This window comes from Nelumbo lutea, chromosome 5 (assembly GCF_056320005.1).
Source record: "Nelumbo lutea isolate HS-2025 chromosome 5, American lotus-T2T, whole genome shotgun sequence".
In the NCBI taxonomy this organism is placed as follows: Eukaryota; Viridiplantae; Streptophyta; class Magnoliopsida; order Proteales; family Nelumbonaceae; genus Nelumbo; species Nelumbo lutea.
The window spans coordinates 16,803,891-16,826,789 of record NC_142688.1 but is presented as its reverse complement, the minus strand read 5'-3'; the positions used below and the strand labels follow the sequence as shown (position 1 = coordinate 16,826,789).

Here is a 22,899-nt window from a genome sequence, read left to right as displayed (position 1 = left end):
TAGGGGCTTGAGGGATCATGAACTCTCTTGTGTTTCAAACCTTTTGTCACTTCTTGAAAATGCTTTTCTAGACCCTTTAAGATCTGATGTGAGACTTTGGTCCCCTAATCCAAAACGATACTTCACGTGTGCCCCTTTCTTTGAGTCTCTTTGCTCTCCCTCGGGACAAGTGGGTTTCCCAGCTAAGGAGATTTTGTATAAACCTATACGTCCTAAAATTATCATTTTCTGCTGGGAGGTGTTCTATAAGAAAATCAACACTTCAAACTTATTGCAGAAGAGAAGGCCTTCTATGTATGTGTCTCCTAATTGGTGTGTACTTTGCAGGGCTAATGACGAGGATTGCTCTCACTTAGTCTTAACCTGTTCTTTTTCTGATGCTATCTGGGGTTGGATCTTTGCTTTGTTTGGTTGCAGACGGAATTTGATCACAGCTGTAGATCAGATCTTTGACCCTTCCTTCTTTGTAAGGCCCACAAAAATTGGTAAAATTATGTGGAGGTGCATTAGAGATGTTGCTTTGTGGACAATATGGGAAGAAAGAAATGCGAGGATTTTCCAAGAGAATGAGAGAAATATTCAGAACGTAAAGGATTGCATTTTGACAAGAGCAATCCATTGGCTGAGATCATTGGATTTCTTTAAAATATATTCCTTTGATGACATTTGGAGGAATTGGATTGCTGTGGCTAATAGCAGTTACAGGAAGAACAGGGTACCAGCTGTGTGGGTGCCTCCTTCAAAAGGCTGGACAAAGCTGAATTTTGATGGTAGCAGCCAAGGAAATCCGGGTCTGTCAGGGATAGGTAGGGTGCTGAGAGATAAAGACAGTAATATATTAGCTTTATTCTCAAGCTCCGTGGGTATTGGAGATTCTATTAGAGTTGAGCTTCTAGTGGCAGTACAAGGTATTCAGATTGTAGACCAGTTAGGAGTTCAGAATTTGCTTATTGAAGGAGACTCCAAAGTCGTTGTGGGTTGGTTAAAAAATCCAACTTCAGTTATTTGGTGCTACAGGGATATTATGAGGAAAGCCAATTGGTTTTCAAGGAACATGAATGTTAATTATCAATGGGCGGGTAGAACAGCTAATACCATAGCGGATGGGTTAGTTAAGCAAGGGGTATCAAGGAAACATTTATTCTGGGCAGCTATGCAAACTTTCATTTCTTAGTCTGGTGTAGTACTTTCTTATTGTTGTGGAGAGGTACCAGCTCGTGCCTCTCCTTTGGGCAGGTTGTATTGTAATTTCATTTTGATTATCATTATTAGAGTACACAAAACAGGGCTATTTTGGTCATTTGGGTTTATCTATTTGAGAGTGAAAGGTCTGTTTTATTTAAGCTTAAGTTATGTGTTCCATCACTTATGAGGGACAATATGTTCTTTCTTGTAACTATGTTATTGGAGATAAATACAAGTGGGTCGACTAGAGAGAGGACTAATTTTCCTCTACTGGCCGAACCCTTCTTCTTCTTCTTCTTCTTCTTCTTCTTCTTCTTCTTCTCCTTCTCCTTCTCCTCTATTGAAACCTAGGACTAAATAAGGTTTTCACATGGTATCAGAGCGCATATAACAAGTTCAGATCTGCTCGTCTTGCTCTTTTTTTCTGGTTTACCTAGTTTTTTTATGGCCCTCCTCTCGAGGGTTTTGCAGATTTCTCAAGAACCACTGGGAGATTAAAGGAAAGGTTGAAAAGGAGTGGTCGTTTTTCTCTGTAGGAGGCCTTCATGCCTCCGGTTTGTGGTGCAGTGGCCGTTTGCGGTGATTGGTAGGAAGCTCTCTATTCGATGGTATGAAGAGGCAGGTTCGGGTGAACAGTGTTCAGCTGAGTACAAGTTGGTTATGCAGAGTGCAGTGTAAGTGTTTGGTTTAATGGCTGAGTGATTTCAGCCCTTGTATTTGGTGTGTGAATGGTTCTGCAATGTGCAGTATAGGTATTTGATTTAATGACTAAGTGATTTCAGCTCTTGTATTTGGTGTGTAAGTGGTTCTGCAGTGTGCAGTACAGGTGTTTGATTTAATGACTGAGTGATTTCAGCTTTTGTATTTGATGTGTAATGTGTATTTGAAGAAGTTGGTGGTGCTGAAAGTGAGATAAGTTTTGTGGAAGTGCGTGAGGTTGTGCTGAATTTTTGAAGGTGAATGCTCTACATATAGCAGTGATTTCTTTGTGAGGTAAGGTGAATTAGTTAAGATGGCATCGATTGGAGATGGGAATGACAATAAAACAGACGTTATGATTTCTCCATATTACCTAAATGTTCAAATGACATTTATTAAGTTGAATGGTGAGAATTATGTGTCGTGGGCAAAATCTGTGGAGGTGTTTTTAAAAGCCAAGAAAAAAGTAAAACATGTGAGAGAGGAGAAACCCTCCTCTAATTCTCTAGGGTTTAGTGACTAGGAACAGGAAGATGCACAAATAATGACATGGTTGTGGAATAGCATGGAACCAAAAATTAGCGTGAACTTTATGTTCCTAGATACAGCTAAAGAAATCTGGGATCATGCTAAGAAACTGTATTCTGGGCAAGACAATACAATTAGGGTGTATCAGTTGTACCAAGAGTACTTTAATCTGAAGCAAGGCAATCAAAACTTGGAGGAATACTATGCAAGTCTGAGGAATATCCGAAATGAGCTCAATGTGTATCATCCTCTGACACAGGACGTTCAGATTCAGCAACAACAGCGTGAGCAACTTGAGGTGACAAGGTTTCTGGTGGGTTTGAAAGCTGAATATGAGCCTGTCCGAGCACAAATACTGGGGGGGGGTCTGCTCTTCCCTCACTTGAAGAAGTTTTTGCCCATCTTAGGAAAACATCTGTTGAGTCTATAGAGCATTCTTCTCTCTCAGGCAGATCTGGTTTTGTGGTGACTAGAGGGGGAGGCCGTGGAAATAGAGGTGGTGGTGGTCGTCGTGGACTTCCCAAGTAACCGTGATGGTCCCATGTTTAACCGTGTTGGTGGCCGGAGTGGAGGTCGGGACTCAGGGGGAGGTCGTGGTAAAGGAAGAAGTAATGCCCCTAGGAAGTGTACATATTGTGGATTAGAGGGGCACACGGTTAATTTCTACTATGATTTACATGGTCCACCCAACACTTGGGCTAACCATGTTGTGACTAAGGGTAGTGGTACAGCTACTGAAAGTCAGCAAACTGACCCGATCCCCTCCACATCTACTGGTAAAGGAAGAAGTAATGCCCCTAGGAAGTGTACATACTGTGGATTAGAGGGGCACACGGTTAACTTCTACTATGATTTACATGGTCCACCCAACACTTTGGCTAACCATGCTGTGACTAAGGGTAGTGGTACAGCTACTGAAAGTCAGCAAATTGACCTGATCCCCTCCACATCTACTGGTGTTTCTGGGAAAGAGATGGTGAGTGTACCCCATGCAGTATATGAGCAGTTCCTTCAGACATCTTCTCAGCAGAAAACATCTACCCTTGCCCATTCAGCTATGGCTTGCTTGGCTTCCAAGCCTTCACACTGGATCATTGACTCTGGAGCCTCGAACCATATGTCTAGGACTCCTAATGTATTTTCTTCTCTTTCTCGATCCTCCACATCTCCATCTGTGGTGTTGGTGATGTTGATCTCTCCTCCTTGTCTTTATCATCTGTTTTATATGTCCCCAAGTTCCCGTTTAACCTTATATATGTTAGTAGATTAACCAAGTCACTTAATTATTCCATAACCTTTTATCCCTCTTCTTGTGTGTTTCAAGATCTCAAGACGGGGATGAAGATTGGTGGAGGGCGTGAGGCAGGTGGATTGTATTACCTTGATGGTGGTGGCCCTCCAGTAGCTTTTCAGTCGTCTCTTATTCCTCTTCAATGGCACTACAGACTTGGTCATCCTTCTCTCAAGGCTCTGAAGTTGTTGGTTCCTTCCTTGAGTCATCTTTCATCTTTGGATTGTGAGTCATGTCAGTTTGGGAAACATCATAGAGTCTCTTTTAGTCCAAGAGTTGATAGTCATGTCTTAAGTCCTTTTTCTTTAGTTCATTCTGATGTCCGGGGTCCGATCAAAGTGATGTCATACAATGGCTATAAGTATTTTGTAATTTTTGTTGATGACTTTTCAAGGATGACATGAATTTATCTTATGAAAGATCGCAGTGAATTGTTCTCTATTTTTCAAAAATTTTATGCAGAAATATGTACCCAATTTGGTGTTCATATTAAAATTCTTCGCTCCGATAATACCAAAGAGTACACCTCATACCATTTCAGCAATACTTAGAGCACCATAGGATAATTCATCAAACTTCTTGTGCCTACACCCCACAACAAAACTGTGTAGCTAAACGGAAAAATCAACATCTCCTTGAAACTGCTCGATCTTTTATGCTTAATATGAATGTCCCAAAGCATTTTTGGAGTGATGTTGTCCTCACATCCTGTTTTCTCATCAATCGGAAGTCCATGTCCATCCTTGGAAGTCAATCCCCCTTTTCGGTGTTGTTTCCCACATTGTCTTCGTTTCCTCTCACCCCAAGAGTCTTTGGATGTGTTTATTTTGTTCAAAACTTGGGGCCTAGTTTAGACAAGTTAGATGCACAAGCTACTAAGTGTATCTTCCTTGGTTACTCAAGGACTCAAAAAAGGTATAAGTCATTTGTGTGCTCCAATGTCACCTTCTTTGAATCGGTTCCTTTTTTCTCAGATACTGTGGTTTCTTCTCCTTCCCCCGTAGTTCCTCTTCCCGTCCCTGTTGCAGATCCCCTTCCCGTGGTTCCCATTCCAATTGCAGATTCACCTCCCGTGCCAATTACTACTGAGAGGCCACCAATCAGACAAGTGTATACTCACAGAAGAGCATCGGCCCCTCCTCCAATTCAACCCTCGTCGACAGATCCTATCATTGCTTCTTCTCCCTTAGACCTTGATCTTCCTATTGCCCTGCGGAAAGGTAAACACACTTGTACTTCTCATCCTATTTCACACTATGTTTCAGTTGGTCAACTTTCTGCTTCTCATCGCAACTTTATATCATTGCTATCATCTGCTTCCATTCCCAAGACTGTCTGGGAAGCCCTTACCTCCCCAAGGTGGCAGTAAGCCATGGAAGAAGAACTCTCTGCTCTACAACACAATCACACGTAGGAACTCACTGCTCTTCCTCCTGGTAAGCATGTTGTTGGGTGTAAGTGGGTTTACACAGTGAAGTATCTTCCAGATGGCAGTGTGGAGCGATTGAAGGCCAGGTTAGTGGTTAAGGGCTATTGGCAACTGTATGGTGTGGACTATATGGAGACATTTTCTCCAGTGGCTAAAATTGGTTCAGTTCGGGTGTTGATTTCATTAGTTGCTATGTATGATTGGCCTCTTGTGCAACTTGACATCAAAAATGCTTTCCTACATGGTGATCTCATTAAGGAAGTGTATATGGAGCAACCGCCAGGGTTTGTTGCTCAGGGGGAGGATGGTAAGTTTTGTAGACTCAAAAAGGCAATTTATGGACTGAAACAATCTCCACACGCATGGTTTGGAAGGTTCAGTGAAGTAGTGAAAGACTTTGGGATGAAACAGTGTCAGGTAGACCATTTTGTGTTCAGCCATGACTCAAAAGATGGGAAAATCTTGCTAGTGGTGTATGTGGATGATATTGTCATAACTGGGAGTGACAGTAATGGGATTGAAAGGTTGAAGAAATTCCTACAGGACCACTTCAATACGAAAGATTTAGATAAGTTGAAGTACTTCCTGGGAATAGAAGTTGCAAGGTCAAGGCATGGAATTAACTTATGTCAAAGAAAATATGTTCTTGACCTACTTGAAGAAACAGGACTGTTAGGTGCTAAACCAGTAGAGACTCCTATGGAACTTAATGTCAAGTTGAGTATTGATGCAGGTGAAGAGTTTGATGATCCTAGAAGATACAGGAGGTTGGTGGGAAAGTTGAATTATCTAACTATTACCCGACCAGATATAACATTTCTTGTGAGTATGGTGAGTCAGTTTATGCAACATCCTCGGATTCCTCATTGGGAAGCAGTTCTAAGGATTGTTAGGTACCTGAAGGGTGCTCCAAGTCATGGTTTGCTATACCAAAGTGGAGGGACTCTTGAAATAGTAGGGTATACAGATGCTGATTGGGCTGGTTCTATATCAGACAGGAGATCAACTACAGGGTATTGTACCTTCTTTGGTGGCAATCTTGTAACTTTGAAGAGCAAGAAACAAACAATGGTGGCAAGGAGTAGAGCAAAAGCTTAGTACAAAGCTATGGCTCATACCACATGTGAATTAGTATGGCTGAAGAACTTGTTACAATAGATGGGGTTCTCGGTTGACAAACCCATGAGACTATACTATGATAACCAAGTTGTTGTTCACATCTCTTCCAACCTAGTCTTCCATGAGAGAACCAAGCATATTGAGGTTGATTGTCACTTTGTGAGAGAGAAAGTGATAAGTGAAGTGATAACCACATCTCATGTGAGCTCAGGAAATCAGTGGGCAGATCTCTTTACAAAGGGATTGTCTCAGGGCAAAGTAGATTATATTTGTGACAAGCTGGGACTATATGGCATATACTCTCCAACTTAAGGGGGAGTGTTAGATTACACAAAATAGGGGTATTTTGGTCATTTGGTTTTATCTATTTGAGAGTGAAAGGTTTGTTTTATTTAAGTTTAAGTTATGTGTCCCATCACTTATGAGGAACAATATGATCTTTCTTGTAACTATGTTATTGGAGATAAATACAAGTGGGTCGACTAGAGAGATGACTGATTTTCCTCTACTGGCCGAACCCTTCTTCTTCTTCTTCTTCTTCTTCTTCTTCTTCTTCTTCTTCTCTATTGTAACCTAGGACTAAATAAGGTTTTCACAATCATGAATAAATTATCAATCATTTATCAAAAAAAAAAAAAGATTAACACATGATATGTTGTAGAAAAGAAGGCCAAATAAGTGTCCATCCCCTCACATGCGCTTTCTATGCGAAAACAATGGTTAAACCATCTCCCATATCTTTTATCCTGTTCTTTTGTAGTTTGTATTTGGGAGCATCTTTGTTATCTCTTTGGGTGCAAGTGGACGACTCAGGACGTGGTGGGACTCTTTGGCCCAAACTTCTTGAGACAGTTAAAGAAAAGGGAAAGAATTATGTAGAAAGCAATGAGAGATGCCATGTTATGGACAATATGGGAAGAAAGGAATGGAGGGATTTTTATGAAAAGAGTAGAATAGAGATAGAAATATTTGATATGGTGAAAATTAAAGTGGCACATTGGGTGAAAACCCTAGAGGATTTCCAAGGTTTCTCAACAAATGACATTTTGAGAAGTTGGAACTTTGAAAGGAAGTGGCATTATCAGCTCAAACCAAGGAAAGAATGGAGACCCCCAACAACCAACTTTGTTAAACTCAATTTTGACGAAAGTTATATTGGTAATCAGGCTGTGACTGGACTAGGAGGGGTCTTGCAAGACACAAAAGAAAACGTGTTAGCATTGTTTTCAGAACCATTAGCAAATGGTAATGCATTGACAGTAGAGCTGTGTGGATTGCTCCATGGCTTAAAATTTGCTAAGCAATTCGGTTTCTACAACTTGGAGGTGGAAGGAGACTCTCAGGTGGTCATTTCATGGACAAGATGTAACTCCCAAATCCCATGGATCCATAGACATACTTTTTGGGAAATAGAAAGCATAACAAGGGAGCTGAATATTGTTTTTAAATGGGTGAGAAAGCAACAAATGAGATAGTGGATTTTTGGCTAAACAAGGGACAGCCAGGCACCAAATGTTTTGAGCAAAATTATAAATTATAAAGTTTGTCTTTAGGTGGAAAAAATCCCACCTATTCGTAATACTTGAACTTGTTATTAATAAAATCTATTTTTACTGATTAAAAAAAAAAGCATTTGAATCTCAGTGATTTTTCTCACTTACAGTTTCATAAAGGGGGAAATGTTCAAGATAAAGAAGAGAGAGATCCCTAATAATCGCAGTGGTGTTGGTCTATGTTTTGCTTACAAGCTAAGAGAAATAGTTAATGTGCAGAATTATTTTTTTCTGTTATTTAACAATATGATATGTGGCTTCATTATCTTTGTTTGAGTTTATCAGTTAGCATGGTCTTCTGCATTTCTTCTTTCTTCTTGTTCTCCTGCTTTCTGCATCAAAGGTCTGGTACTTGGTTTTGCTTTTCTTTGTGCAAATTACATTTTCTTTTATTTTTTTAGCTAGAATTTTCTTTGAACTGTTAAGCTAATCAAATCCAAATATCTGACACCTTTAACAAATTGGGATTCGAATTGTTTTTATTTTTTTTTTGTAGATCTGTCAGATATCAGATAGAATCAGATAGGGGATATATCCTATTGAATCAAATTCAAATATACCCCAATCCAAATGCAATTCAATTTGTTTGCAGCCCTAAATTGGAGCAAGATATGTACCCTAGATATAAGGGACTAGCTTCTTTGTATATGTTTGTGTGTTTGTGTTTATACCTATTTGTATGTTATTGAAATTTCCAAGCGCTACTCACACTATTAATTATAACAACTTTTCCCTAATGGCAACCGAATACTGCCTATATACAAGGATATCTAGATTCCCTCAGGATAATCAGTTCTCTAATGAACTAAAACAATGGGAAAACTACATCTGCCAAGAACCTTGAAATTATGTAGAATCATTTCAATTATGACCAGGTTTGTTAGAGGAAAATTGAAGGAAAAACCACTTATGGCATCCTAATCCAAGCAATTCTAAGAGTTCTTAGAGGAACTAAATGCCAAAAGAAAAGCCACCTATTCAATAATAAAATTATTTTTATTTTGGCTGCAATAGTAATAAAAAAAAATTCCAATGTTTCTGTAACATCACTTTATAAACAATAAAACGCCTAAAACTAAAAAGACCATTAACCAATGCTGGTCCCAACAATCCATGGTCTTGGGAAGTGTGAACTGGATAAAGACCTACTTCCAGCATTTTTAGCATGAAGTGAGAACTCATATTTTCACAGTTGTTAGCTTGAGATTTTACCATGTAACAAACAATTTCCCCCAAACAGAATACCTAAAAATCAATCTAAACCATTCATCTACAGCTTAATCTGGAAAAAAAAAAGAATGTCCACATACCCCTTGAATAAAGATTCCTGCCGAAAAATTCATTCTGCTGTCAGTTGGCCATTGCATATGTTTGAATAGCATGATCATGGTATGTCAGATACGTAAAGAAATAATCTTTCTAATGATCCCAAAATCAAGCCAAATGGGCATGTTTTAACACCTCAAATCTACAACACAAGAAAGTAATGAGCACGATATTGACTTCTTTCCTGCTTGGAGTTGAGATTCAGGTAATTGACCCAGATCTTTGAGCATCACTTGCTTTGCATCATGTATCATTCTCCCTAGGTTGGAGAAAAACTCCATCATCCAATTTTGAGTCAGGAATGGTAAAACTTAACATAGATTTTCGAACAGTGTTACAGTGCCACCATTCATTGTTGGAATTAATTGGACATAATACAATTCAGTACTACCAGGAATTTCCTTATGTGTTAGCAAAATCACATAGCAAACTTAAAATAGAAGTTAATAATCCATATTTGATAAGCATCAAAATGGCAACAGAGTAACTGTCAGTTTGCCTTGCAGAAAAGGGCATAAACCGACAACCACAAAGACAAAGGAAAGAACTTCAAGCATTTGAAGCATCTGAAGATTATTGTATTATCATTCAGTGAAAAAATAAAGTACCAAGTACCAGATGAAGAAGGCAGACAGACCTTTTGACGATATGAAAAGGGGCCCACTCTTGAAAACCTGCATGGAGTTGTAACCCAAAAACAAAAAACAAAAAAAAAAGAAATAAGCACTTCAATGCAACAAATAATATAAAAAAGATACAATTGATGTATTAACTAAGTAAAATGCTACACCAAGTCAGGATGAGACCTGGTGTTTACTTACATGTAGGAATCCAGTTCAATGCTCTATGCCTAGTTAAACCCCTCATTGTTAATAACTGAATAATATGCCCCATAACTCTAATCCAATAATTAAAATTAAATCCAGCAACAAAGAATTATGATAGAAAAATAAGGATTGCCATTACTTGAACCATTTTGATGGATTTAACCTATCCTAAACCTATATCTCTTGCTTTTCTGCAGCATCCTTTTAGAGAATTGTTTGTTCAAGTTGCAAAAGCTAGGGTTTCAAGAAAGAGAAAGAAAGAAGAGAATAGAAGAAGAAGAAAGCAATGTGTCGAGAGGTGTATGATGTTCACTGTTCACACCCTCAAAAGTTCACTTTATAATTGAAAAAATAATAATTACAAAAAGGCCCCTATATGGGTGCCCAAATATTGAGAGAGTATAAGAAAGGAGAATAAGACCAAAAACACAATGTAGATCTTCTATAATCGATGGACCCTACCCAATCAGCATCTGTGTAAACCTTAATATTTAGATGGTCGTGGTTGGAATACAACATCCCTTTGCTATGGTTTTTAGGTAGGCTAAAATTCAGTTAATTGCCTACATATGAGATGTCCTGGTTCATGCATATATTGGCTAACCACTCCAACAGTATAGGAAATGTCAGGTCTAGTCAAACAAAGATACAGAAGGCGTCCCACCAATCTCTGATATACTCCCCTGTCTAGAATAGCTTCTCCTTCAGTAGAATTCAACTTGTGGTTGGGATCAATTGGAGTTTCTACATGCTTACACCCTAATTTCCAAACTTATGAAGCAAATCGAGTACATGTTTCCTTTGTGACAGAAAAATCCCCTTCTTGGATCTTGCAACTTCAATGCCAAGAAAATATCGGAGATCACCAAGGTCCTTAATCTCAAATTCAAAAGCAAGGAATGACTTTAACTGAGAGATACATGTGATATCATCACCTGTCACAACAATGTCATCAACATATACTATCAACATTATTACTCTACCATCAACTCTTCTAATAAATAAGGTGTGGTCAGCCTGAAATTAAGAAAAACCAATCTTCAAGATGACATTCCCGAACCTGTCAAACCATGCTCTTGGAGATTGTTTTAACCCATACAAAGACTTCTTCAAGCGGCACACTTTTCCATCACTGCTAAGGAAACTTACCCCAGGTGGTAAGTCTATATACACTTCCTCTTGTAAGTCCCAATTAAGGAAGGCGTTCTTTACATCCATTTGATATAAAGGCCACGAGTAATGGGCAGCAAGAGACATGATCACACGAATAGAGTTCATTCTAGCAACTGGAGCAAAGGTTTCCAGATAATCAATGCCATAAGTCCAAGTGTATCCTTTGGCTACAAGCCAAGCTTTGTATCTTTTAATTGAGCCAGCTGCCTTGTGCTTAACAGTATAAACCCACTTACGCCCAACAGGAATCTTATCTTTAGGGTAAGGAACAACCTCCCAAGTCTGATTCTTTATTAGGACCTCCATTTCTTGGTTCATAGCTTCCTTCCAATGGGGGCACTGCATAGGCTCTATAACATTGCGAGGGATGGAAACAGAAGATATAACAGAAATATAGGCACAATAGGAAAGTGAGAGAGCATCATAAGACACATAGTTAGTAATAGGATACTTGCTACATGTCCTCTTCTCTTTTCAAATGGCAATAGGAAGATCAAGGTTATAATAAATAATAGGATCATCAGGAGGTTCAAGATTACCTGAGTCTGGGGAATTAGAATGTGATGGGCATTCTGCTTCAGAAGCCACCCTTTTACTGCGCCTGATGAAAAACTGTTGCCATGACCAAGGTCGATACACAGGAGGAGGAGGAGAAGGAATAAAAAGAGGAATAGAGGTAGGAATAGGAAGGCAGAAGGGAGTCCAATCTTCACTTGCATTCTCCCCCTGAAGAGAAGGACGGGATGATTGGAAAAAGGAAGAGGATTCCAAAAAGGTAACATCCTTAGAGACATATCTCTTTCCAGAGAGAGCATCAAAGCATCTATACCCTTTCTAGACTGGAGAGTAACCAAGGAATACACACTTAACTGATTTAGGATCAAACTTGCGCTGGGAATGACTCATATCATGAACAAAACAAACACAACCAAAGACCTAAAGGGATAGATTAAAAGGAAGTTCATCAAGGAAGAGTAGTTGATGAGGAGAATGAAGGTTAAGGACCCTTGATGGGAATTTGTTAATGAGATATACAGCTATCTCAACAGCATCACCCCAAAAACAAGTTGGAACATGAGTTTGAAACAATAAGCCTCGAGCAACTTCAACCACATGCCTGTTTTTTCTTTCAGCCACCCCACTTTATTGTGAAGTATGACTACATGAACTTTGGTGAATAGTGCCCCTGACTTCAAGAAATCTATGCAAGTGATGTTCAAAGTATTCATTGGCATTGTTAAATCTTATTATCTTAACTCTTTTCTCAAACTGTGTCTCGACCATATTCATGAAGTTTTGAACAACCATAGGAACTTCATCTTTACTTTTCATCAAGTAAAGCCATGTATACCGCCTGTAGTCATCAACGAAGAGAATGAAATACTGAAACTCCCCCTTACAGGGGACAACATATGGGCCCCAAACATCAGTATGGATCAAATGCAAAGCAACATTACTTCTTTTACTGCTTGCAGAATATGTGTTTCTACATTGTTTGGATAAATGAAACCTCACGTTCAAAATTCAATTTGGGCACAAAATCAAACAAGTTTGGAAACAAAAACTTGACAGAATTGACAGACATATGACCAAGGCAACAATGCCATAATTTCAAAAGACTCATTTTCTCATTGGAACAAAACTCAGTCTGGCTCGACAATCCATGCTCTGAAGGTCCATCCAGGAGGTAGACTCCATCCACTTCATTCCCACTTCCAATCGCCTTCCCCGTGCTCCTGTCCTGAAAAACACAATGGGTGGAAAAAAGATATCACTAAGCAATTGTGGGATTTTGTTAGAGAACTAACAGATAATAAATTTTTTTGTAGCTGGGGTACATGTAGAACAGAGTCAAGAGAAAGGTTATTAGTGATTCTGACTTCACCCTGACCCAAGATTGGGGTCTGAGCTCCATCAGCAACAATAATTTTGCCCTTCCCCGAGGTTAACTTATATGAGGTAAAATGTGAAGGCATACCAGTCATATGGACACTAGCCCCAGAGTCTACAATCCATGGGCTAAATAGGTGGAACAAGCAGGTGCATTACCTATCTTGGCATATGAACTAGATAGATTACTAAGTCCAAAACCAAATGACGAGGATATACCACCCTTCTCTAGCTATAACAATATATTCCTGAGTTTGGCCATCACATCAAAGGAGTCAAGCACATCCGAGGGTTGAGCATCATTACCAATTGTAGCCATTGCCCTTCTTCCTGGTTTTGTACTTCTCCGTTTTAATGAGAACTGAGCTTCCAGCACCTTTCTTTAGTGTGTCTTGGCTTGCAGTACTCACAAATAACATCATCAACCTTCTCTGTAATGGGATGTTTGCTAGAATTTTGCTTGGATTGAGATGACATAAAGGCAAAATGATCACTCACAAAGGATTGCATCATGACGGTTCTTCAACTTTTTCCCCTTGTACAAGAGAATAAGCAGTAGCAAAAGAAACAATGCTTGCACTAAGAATGTGTTGCCTGGTAAAATCAAACTCTGGGTTTAAGCCATCCAAAAAATCAAAGACTCTATTCTCCTCTATGTATTTCCGATACTGCTCACCATCTTTAGGGTCCTTCCAAACTAGAGCATTCAAGTGATCCATTTCTATAGAGAAGAGAAATACATAGCAACAGATCTCTTCCCCTAATGCATACTGCAAGCTTCCCTCCGAATCCGATACATTCTAGCAGTATTGTTAACTTGGGAATAAGTAGCAACTACCCTTATCCCAGATATCCTTGGCTGATGGAAGAAACATGTAATTTCGGGCAATATGAGGTTGCATTGAGCAAATCAGCCATGACATAACAAGGGAGTTGTCCTATCCCCACCTTGCAAATTTCGGGTCTTCAGAACTTGGCTTCACTTCCCTTCCTGTGATGAATCCCAGTTTACCCCTCCCAGCAATGGTAAGTTTAGCATACTGAGACCACTCTAAAAAATTACTTTCATCCATTTTAACAGTAGTTATCATATCATTGGGAATATCTGCAGCTCCCGGGAGCACGCCAGGAACCATCTGAAAATCCTTAGATGATTCCATATTCTAACAAGACACCTTTTCACCAACCAAAAGGACCCCTAACACTTTAACCAAGGTTCCAAACCCCAAAACAAGGTTACCCAACGGTTAAGAACCAAAGGAAGACCCAAAAAACTAGGTTGGCAGCAAAATAGAGGGAGAAAAAAATCTCCCAAAAATCACACGGTGCTCAGAAAATTACAGGACCACTTCCCATCAATCCCACATTGAAAAACGACTTGAATGATCTAGGTTTTACAGCAGAGAAAAAAATCATTAAACCCGTTGTACATGGCTCAACATTAGATTTGGAATTTCTGCAATTTTTTCCTTGAAAAATCCACCAAAAATCATAGAAGATTCATATAACAACAAGAGTCATACCAAATTTTTTCTAAAATCAAGGCAAATCAAACTATACTGGTTTCATAAACTGTCGCCGACACCTATACAGACTGTTGATGTCATCCGGCGGTGGTCTGACATCAACAGTTCACCTCTAGGTAGGAGATCAGCAAAAAACTAACTCCCAAATGCTTCTACCTGCTCTGATACCAAGTTGCAAAAGCTAGGGTTTCAAGAGAGAGAAAGAAAGAAGAGAATAGAAGAAGAAGAAGAAGAAGAAGAAGAGGAAGAAGAATGCAATGTGTCGAGAGGTGTGTGTTGTTCACTGTTCACACCCTCAAAAGTTCGCTTTATAATTGAAAAAATAATAATTACAAGAAGGCCCCTATCTAGGTGCTCAAATACTGAGAGAGTATAAAAAAGGAGAAAAAGACCAAAAACACCCCATCTAACCATTCTCAACTGTTCAAAAGAGGCAAACCACTTCTCCTACTTTTCTTATTCATATTCCCCCTTTTTTATTATTTCCATATTTCATCAATTAATCACATGATTTCAAAAAGGGAAGTACAAGAAAAGGGAGAAAGCCAAAGGCATATCTATATGCAATAAACCCAAGGTTACAACCACCATGACAAATTATTGCCGATGATACTCAAATACCTGTACAAGGGTGCATATCATTTCAGATACTTCAATTTTCAATTTAAATTCCATATCTGACACTTTGCCCAACCATATCTAGGTAATATATGTTCTTGGCAGTTGATGTGCTCTCATATTGTTCACTTCTTAGAACTGATCCTTTCTTAATTCTAAAAAGGATTTAGCTTTCCTTTTCACTTTGCAAATATCATATGCATAGCTTGGTTTCTCTTAGAGTCCTATCACCTTTTTTGTTGCTCTTTTGGAACTTCTCTCCTATGGATGTTGCTTTAAGCATTGCAGAAGCTCTGGCATCTAAATTGAGGCGTGACATGTATGAAGAGATGAAGGGTTTAGAAAATAATGTTAATTTTGAAGTAGTGGATATTCCTGATGGACAAAGAAAATAAGATTTTACTTTGGCAGACAATCCATTTACATGAACTGAAATTTCCTTTGCAGTTTCCAATTTACTCATATTGTCACATTGAGGCTGTAATTGATATAAAGGAAAATTCCAGAATTACCCTGTACTTTAGGGGTAGTATCAGTTTAGTACCAAACCGTCAGTTTAGTCTCAGTTTAGTACCAACCGTCAATTTTGAAAATGTCAAAAAAACCCTTCGAAAGAAGACACTGTTCATTGTCTTCTACCTTGAGACTGAAGACGGAAACGATTTTATTCACTCTAAAAAATCATGGGATTCAGCTACTTCAGATATTACCAGACAACCCTCAGCAGTCTCAATACTAACAGAGAAGAGAAGGTTTAGGGTTTCACTCATTCTTTTCTTCCTCTGCTACCGTCAGATCTACTCGATCGAGAGCACTACTCTAACAGAAGCCATGTTGACTACACTGAATGGCTGTCACAGAAGGAGGCCGACATTCAGATTATGTTGGCCATGGACGTCCATCTCAGGACCAAGAATTGTGATTTCCAGATGGGACATTATGTCTTCAAGAGGCAAACTGACGGTATATTCATTACTAACCTAGGGAAAACATGGGAGAAGTTGCAAGGCCTTATGGTCAGAGGGCAGTATTGAAGTTCTCACAATACTGTTCCACCATGGCATCCCATTTCTGGCAATTGTTGACTGGAGTCCTCTAGTGTCAACTGGACAAAGAGGAACCTTTTTAGTTAATAAAAGGTTCCCTTTCAATACTCTAGTGTGAGACAACACTATCATGATTCCCTCCCCCTTGCTGCTTTTAATCTTTGACAGGCTGTGCAATCCAAAGCAAGTGACGTTCTTGGAAAGGAAAATCCGTTGGAAGAATCAAATCCTGAATATGAGAAACTTAAACATTACATATTTAAATTTGAAGATCACCTAGCAGAAGCACAAACACATGCTTTTTTGTCTGGTGAAGAGGCACAGATAATCTTGAAAAGTAATTACTGGTTTCTTGAATGTTCTCCATCTGTTATAAAACTTTCATTTCTTTTAGCCTTCCCAAATTTCACATTCAAATAGCATATAAATCTGCTCGTCTAGCTTATCCATGTTCGCAGAACTGGGACAATCTCTAGCAAGATTTTGGCAAGGCAGTCAAACTTTTGCATGAATGTAAAAGAAACTCTCTTGGGAAGGCTTTTTCTGAACTTGGACCAAACTCGGAGAAGGTGCAGCAGCTGCACCACCAATGACTATTCCAGCTCCTGCTACAGGCTGGGAATGATAGAGTTAGAGTCATTTGAAACATTTCTTTTTTTTAGCATCATTTCAAATCATTTTCCGTAAATTAGAACTTTCTTTTAAGTATTTGGTGAAATGTCATTGAAAGTGGCGAGGGGGATGAACTTGGCGAAACCCCATTGAGTTTTCATGGCATGAAAACAATGTTTGTTTTGGTTCAGTCCCAAGGTAGAAGCCAATGAACAGTGTCTTCTTCAAAGGGCAGTTTTGACATTTTTAAAAGTTTTAAGTCACACATGTCATCTCGTGATATGGATAACTGACAGACTGTTAACGACAGGGATAAATTAACAGCTTTTAAGAGTTCATGTCAGTGGCACGTTTTGAAGTTCGGGTACTAAACTGAGACTACCCCTAAAGTACAGGGTACTATTCTGGAATTTTCCCTTAATATAATTCAAACCCAGCCAATATGACAGAATCCAACACAGAGGTAAATCATCAGTGTATCCAGGAAGAAAAAAAAAAGTAGAATGTATTGTTGCCTACTTTAGCAGTTATGTTAGTCTAAAATACAAATGGAATTTGCTTTACTTAAAAGATTTTTATTCACATGAATGTTTATATATAAAGAATGACCCTCTTATGGAGTAATTAGAGTCAAAAAGAAGTTAAGCCTTTAACTTCATTACCCTTGTTGATCAAACAGGCCCAGGTGGCAAATAGCTTAGTGGGATCCAGATTGTTATTCACCCCTATTTCGTTTGCATACTCAGTTTAAACTTAAAAAGGGGGGGGAGGCAGGATCAGAAAATATGTTGACAAGGCTATTAGGTAAACTCGTCTATATGAGATTCTAAGCTGGCATATTAGTTATTATTCATCAGTTCAAGAAGGTGTTACCCTTCAAAAAAAAAGGGTAAAGGTGCATTTAGATGCATAATATTTTTTTTTTACATATTGGAAATTAATCATGATCAACTTTAAATATTTTGTTGCTTGTTATTAATCAATGAGATACACTCGAGGAGGAGGAGGAATCCTTTAAGTAACTTTTCCATGGCATCCTCTAATACTGACATTCAACTTCCTTCATTAGTAATTCTTGTCATTTAACTCTCAACTGAGTGCTTTTGTGACTCAACCAATCCCATCACTTCACAACTTGAAACGTGTGGGAATGTAATGGAAATGGCATATGGATCGGTTTCACCAATGTCATAAAACTTGGATGACACGGTAAACCAGAAAGGATGTTGAAGATAGAAAATAGCCAATTACCACGTTGCCAGCACAAGAGGAGGCGGATGTTGGACCGCCATCTCCCTGAAACATAAAATCAGGCACTCTTAAGTGTTCCCTTTCTTCTTTTTTTTTTTTTTTTTTGGTTTTTGTTTTTGTTAAAGAGGCTTTCTTAAGTGTTCCCTTTTCGTTGACTAAACATACTACCCTTATCGTACATTCATCAAATCAATCATGTTCTCCAACGTTTAAACTAAAATAATTTAAAGCATAAATAGATAAGGGGGGAAATAATGATACTGCAAGAGATCCCCATTGAACATATCTCTAACATACATGTGAAGACTCTGCGCTTCGGGTAGCCATCCTTGATTCTCGTTCACATCCCAGAGGATCACCATGCACGATCAGCAAGATCAAAAGCACTCAGCAGAAACCTGCATTATCATTGATCGATTTCGCAATGCAACATATGTATAAGCCAAAAGCGAATTTTTCTTATTATCATCGCAATCAATTGACAGGTACAATAACAACAAATATAAACAGGTGGTCGCCTCAAGGTAAAAGAATTCAAACCTCCAAACGAGAAGAAGGACGTGTAGACTTGAACACAAAGCAATAAAAAGAAACCAAAAGACAAAAAGGAAACAGATACAGGCAATGTAGCTTAGTAATACCTCATAAAGAAAACTTCATCTGGTAAGCAAAGAAAGACCGAAAGACTAGAAAGAAGGAAGGAGACGATGTGCAGGCTGCAAAAATTCGCTTTCGGCCTCTCTGTCGCATCCCAGTCTGGTCTTCTCAGATTTCCCAACCGAAACCCGTTGGACAAGCAACCGATTTTAAACGGCCCCTCGGAACGCGGGGGTCTGTACAGGTCAATTTCATGTGTGCATACGAATACAAGAACTTTTCGGGATTGGAGGGAAAACGTGGAGGGCAGTTGTGGTAATTTGAGATAATTAACGGAGCAAATGCGCCAAGGCCCAAGGTGGACCAATGCGGAAGGTAAAATCGGAAAGTAAGTATCAATCTTAGTGATCTTCTTTGTAATCTAAATTATATTTGTAATTCTGATTTATGCGGACGCGCTACCCCCGTCTTATGTAGCCACTCTTGATTTCTATTAAAAAATATTTAAAATAATAAAAATAAAAAGTACATTCATTAGACGACGTCCCCCGATCTGAGAACCGAAATATATTCCAATCTCGCGCGGTTCAGTAGGAGCCCTCCATTTTCGAGGGGCCGAAGACAGCGTTTTGTTTGCCCCCAATTAGTGCGCAACGACTCGCCTAGCCGAACCCCGCCTGGATGGTTGGATCGCCGAACCAAGTTTGTCTTCGTTCGACAGCCTGGACTGTCAACAAGACTCTATCTGCATGCCACGTTACTTCATCCTGCAATGGTTTTTTCGCTCTACCATAATACCTCTTAGATTTTATATCTTAAATCTTAAACACTAAACCAAAACCCCTGAACCATTAATCCCTAAAAGAAGGGCTCTAGTCCAACAATTTGAGTTGTCAAGTAGACTCCATCCGCATGTCATGTTATTCCATTCTACAATGTTCTTTTCACTCCTACAATGGTACTTATTATATTTTTAAATCTAAATCCTAAACATTAAACTTTTAAATCTTAAAATTAAAAAATAAAAACTTTAAAACCAAATCTTAAATCACCATAAATCCTAAACACATGAACTATTAAACCCTGGAAGGTAGGGTAGAGAGAAAAACTACAAAATTGAATTGAACCGACGAAATCGAATAAAAAATTTTAGTTAACCGAATTGACCGATTCAGTTTCAGTTCAATATTTTTAAAAAACATAGGGTATCAGTTTGGTTTTGGTTAACCAATATAAAAAATCCATGGTTATTCGAACCAACTGGTATACATATATTTCTATATATTATATATGTTTTTCATATATATTTTATATTATCCATATATTATTAATTAATAACTATGCATTATATATATATGTATAAATATATATATTTATAATATATAATATATCATTTATTATTTATTATTTAAAATATAACTTTTTATGTGTATTTCTAGCTTTTATTATATATTTATATATTATAAAAAATATATACATTATAAATATTAACAAATTTTGAAAAACTGAGGAATTAAACCAACGGTTAACTGAACTAGTCAACCAATTAATCAATTGGCTTTGGTTCGGATTTGGTCACTAGTTTTCTAGAAATTGGAAGTACCAGTTCAGTTTCAAAAATAAGCCCATGGTTCGTTTAACCAAAACATGAGCACCCCAACTGAAAGGATTCTTGCTCGATAGCTTGGGTTGTCAACAAGACTTGCATGTCATGTTATTTCATGGCACCTATTAGATTGTATATGAGTATATCTAAATCCTAATCCCTAAAATAAATTAAAAAAAAAACAACCTTAAATATTAAACCATTAACCTTAAAACATTAAATCCTAAATTCTAAACCCTAAAATAAATTAAAAAAACTAACCTTAAATATTAAACCATTAACCTTAAAACATTAAATCCTAAATACTAAACCCTAAAATAAATTAAAAATCTAACCTTAAATATTAAACCATTAAGCTTAAAACATTAAATCCTAAATTCTAAAAGAAGGGCTTAAACCTCTAACATTGTGGTTATTTCTCATATGCTCTATCAATTAAGCCATGAACTTCCTTCTCACAGCACTTATAAGTGTTCATTGAAATCATCTTCTAGTGAATAAAAAACAAGAAGTACAGAAGATGTTAGGATGTGTTGCTGTAAAGTAATGTGAGTATGAGGTAAGCGGGAGAATGGTGATCGGATCTCATATGCTAATAATGTTCAAAGTATTGATATTGATAATGTAAAAGTATAGGAAAAAAAGACAAATTTAAGATATATTAAGATATGCTTAAGCAAGCATGGATAAGACCCAATAAATTTAAGTGATGCTTACCTTGTAATATTTAACACTCATTTGTTTTGGATAAGAAAAAATTGCAATGTATATATATAGGGAAATTTTCACTTTAGCACCCTGAATTTTGGGGGCATTTCAGATGTGTCGCTTTAGTACCTAAACTTTCAAAATTTGTCAAATTGGTCCAAAACTAACAATGGACGTTAAGTATCATGTAAAAGGATAAAAATACCCTTCACCTATTATCTATTTTTCCTATGACTGGTATCTGATCTTTGACCAGCAACCACCTCCGAAATCAACTCTTGATTCATCTCACCACGCGGGTCCTCCAGTTTCCCAACAATAACCTCTGATACCCCTCTCAATTATTCGATCAAATCCCCCCTATGAAGACTATTTCCTTTGGACATCCATCATCCATTCCCATTACCTCCATGCTCAATTTAACCAATCAATCTACCTATAGGCTAGAAGTTCTAAGCCGCGTCTGAAGGTACTGTCTTTAAAATGTAATTTGCCCCCACTCAATTCCACTGAGTTTGATGTTGGGTTATAAGGAAATCCATTCCTAAGATACAACAGAGCATTGGGCGAGAATGTACAACCAATAAAATTGAAGAGTTTCCAAAGAAACCTTTCATGAGGCAATAGCAGATCGGACTGAAAGAAACAAGAGTGACTTTCAAAACTTGTGTGTGCAATTGCTTGATTTCACACTCTTTAAATAATATATGAAGAGTCATGGAACAGAGAAAGGTGTTGGTTCAAAAAAGGTTTATTGAACAGACACAATTTAAAAAATTGTGATTCTTAAAAATGTAATTAACAGTTAATGACTGTTAAACTTTGAATAGTGCATCTTGATCACACCTAATCAAATCGTAGCCGTTAAAACATCAATGGTCAGCCTCACACCAAAAGTCAAAGCCACCATTCATGAGCAAAGTGCACCTCTAAAGCGCCTCATTGTGCCGTGCGCACACATTGCGCGGTAACAAGTCTCCATACGTTCCTTTTTATATCTAAAGAGTGTAAATAAACTACTATTTAAAAACTCAAAACAAGTTTTGTAATTTTCCAATGTGGGATAAGTTAAAACTGATTTTAATATGAAAAAAAACTATTTTTCAAGACATGTGTGCAGGTATTTTTTTCATATAATTTGATGAATCAAACCCCATTGTGTTTAATCTCTAATGAGATTAAAATCCAACATCAATTTCCGAGTGTTTCACAAGGATATGGCTGGATATGGCATCAATGGATGAGGGGACTGCCCCGAGGAGATGTTAGAGATGATGTTGGACATCGAATGAATGATATTCAGGGATCTAGTGGCCGAGATGACCTGAGATTTCCCATTATTCAGCACAACTCTCTCTCTCTCTCTCTCTCTCTCTCTCTCTCTCTCTCTCTATATATATATATATATATTCCGTCATACTTCCTTTAATCCCTTGTCATCCATCAGAATCATAATTGGTTTAGATAATAGAAGAAAATGGTGGAAACCACCATGAGTTTCCTTTCAAACTCTCATATTTTGAACGCTTCACCGCTACCCAAAGCAAAGCCTTCCTCAATCGAGCCACCAACAACATCAACACGAAAACATAAATGATGAAATAACCGGAAAATAGATATTGTACAAGGTTAATATGGATCGTCGTCCGTTCAATAGTTCTCTGGTTGGTGTAGCTCAAACAAACACGCAGTGGTGGATCATAGACAATATTCACAGTCTTTGTCGTTAAGCTTCAACCCTACATTCCCAAATGTTAAACATGTGTGGAAAGGGTAAAATGGTCTTCAAACTGGATTAAAGGGCATTTTGACATATTGAAAAATTTAAATTATCACATGACGGATATAACAGATGGAATACTAACGGCACAGACCAATTTGACACCTTTTGAAAGCCTGTATAATATAATCATAC

The 22,899-nt window shown here is 38.0% G+C and overlaps 1 protein-coding gene across 6 annotated transcripts in view; it reads right to left on the bottom strand.

The window, feature by feature from the left end:
• LOC148850637 (rho GTPase-activating protein REN1-like) overlaps positions 1–18,898 on the bottom strand; it is a 123,712-nt gene extending 104,814 nt beyond the window's left edge. For 3 of the 6 annotated variants that reach the window (XM_088944296.1, XM_088944297.1, XM_088944298.1), the window contains exons 1-3: positions 18,715–18,851; positions 18,371–18,471; positions 9,746–9,804 (exon numbers count right to left, since the gene is read on the bottom strand). In XM_088944296.1, coding sequence (XP_088800422.1) covers positions 9,746–9,804; positions 18,371–18,435 — 124 coding nt within the window. In that variant the 5' untranslated portion in view covers positions 18,436–18,471; positions 18,715–18,851. Of the gene's footprint in view, positions 1–9,745; positions 9,805–18,370; positions 18,472–18,714 lie in introns of all 6 variants that reach the window. The other 3 variants (XM_088944299.1, XM_088944301.1, XM_088944309.1) reach the window with 2 other exon arrangements.
• Positions 18,899–22,899: the final 4,001 nt, after the last annotated feature.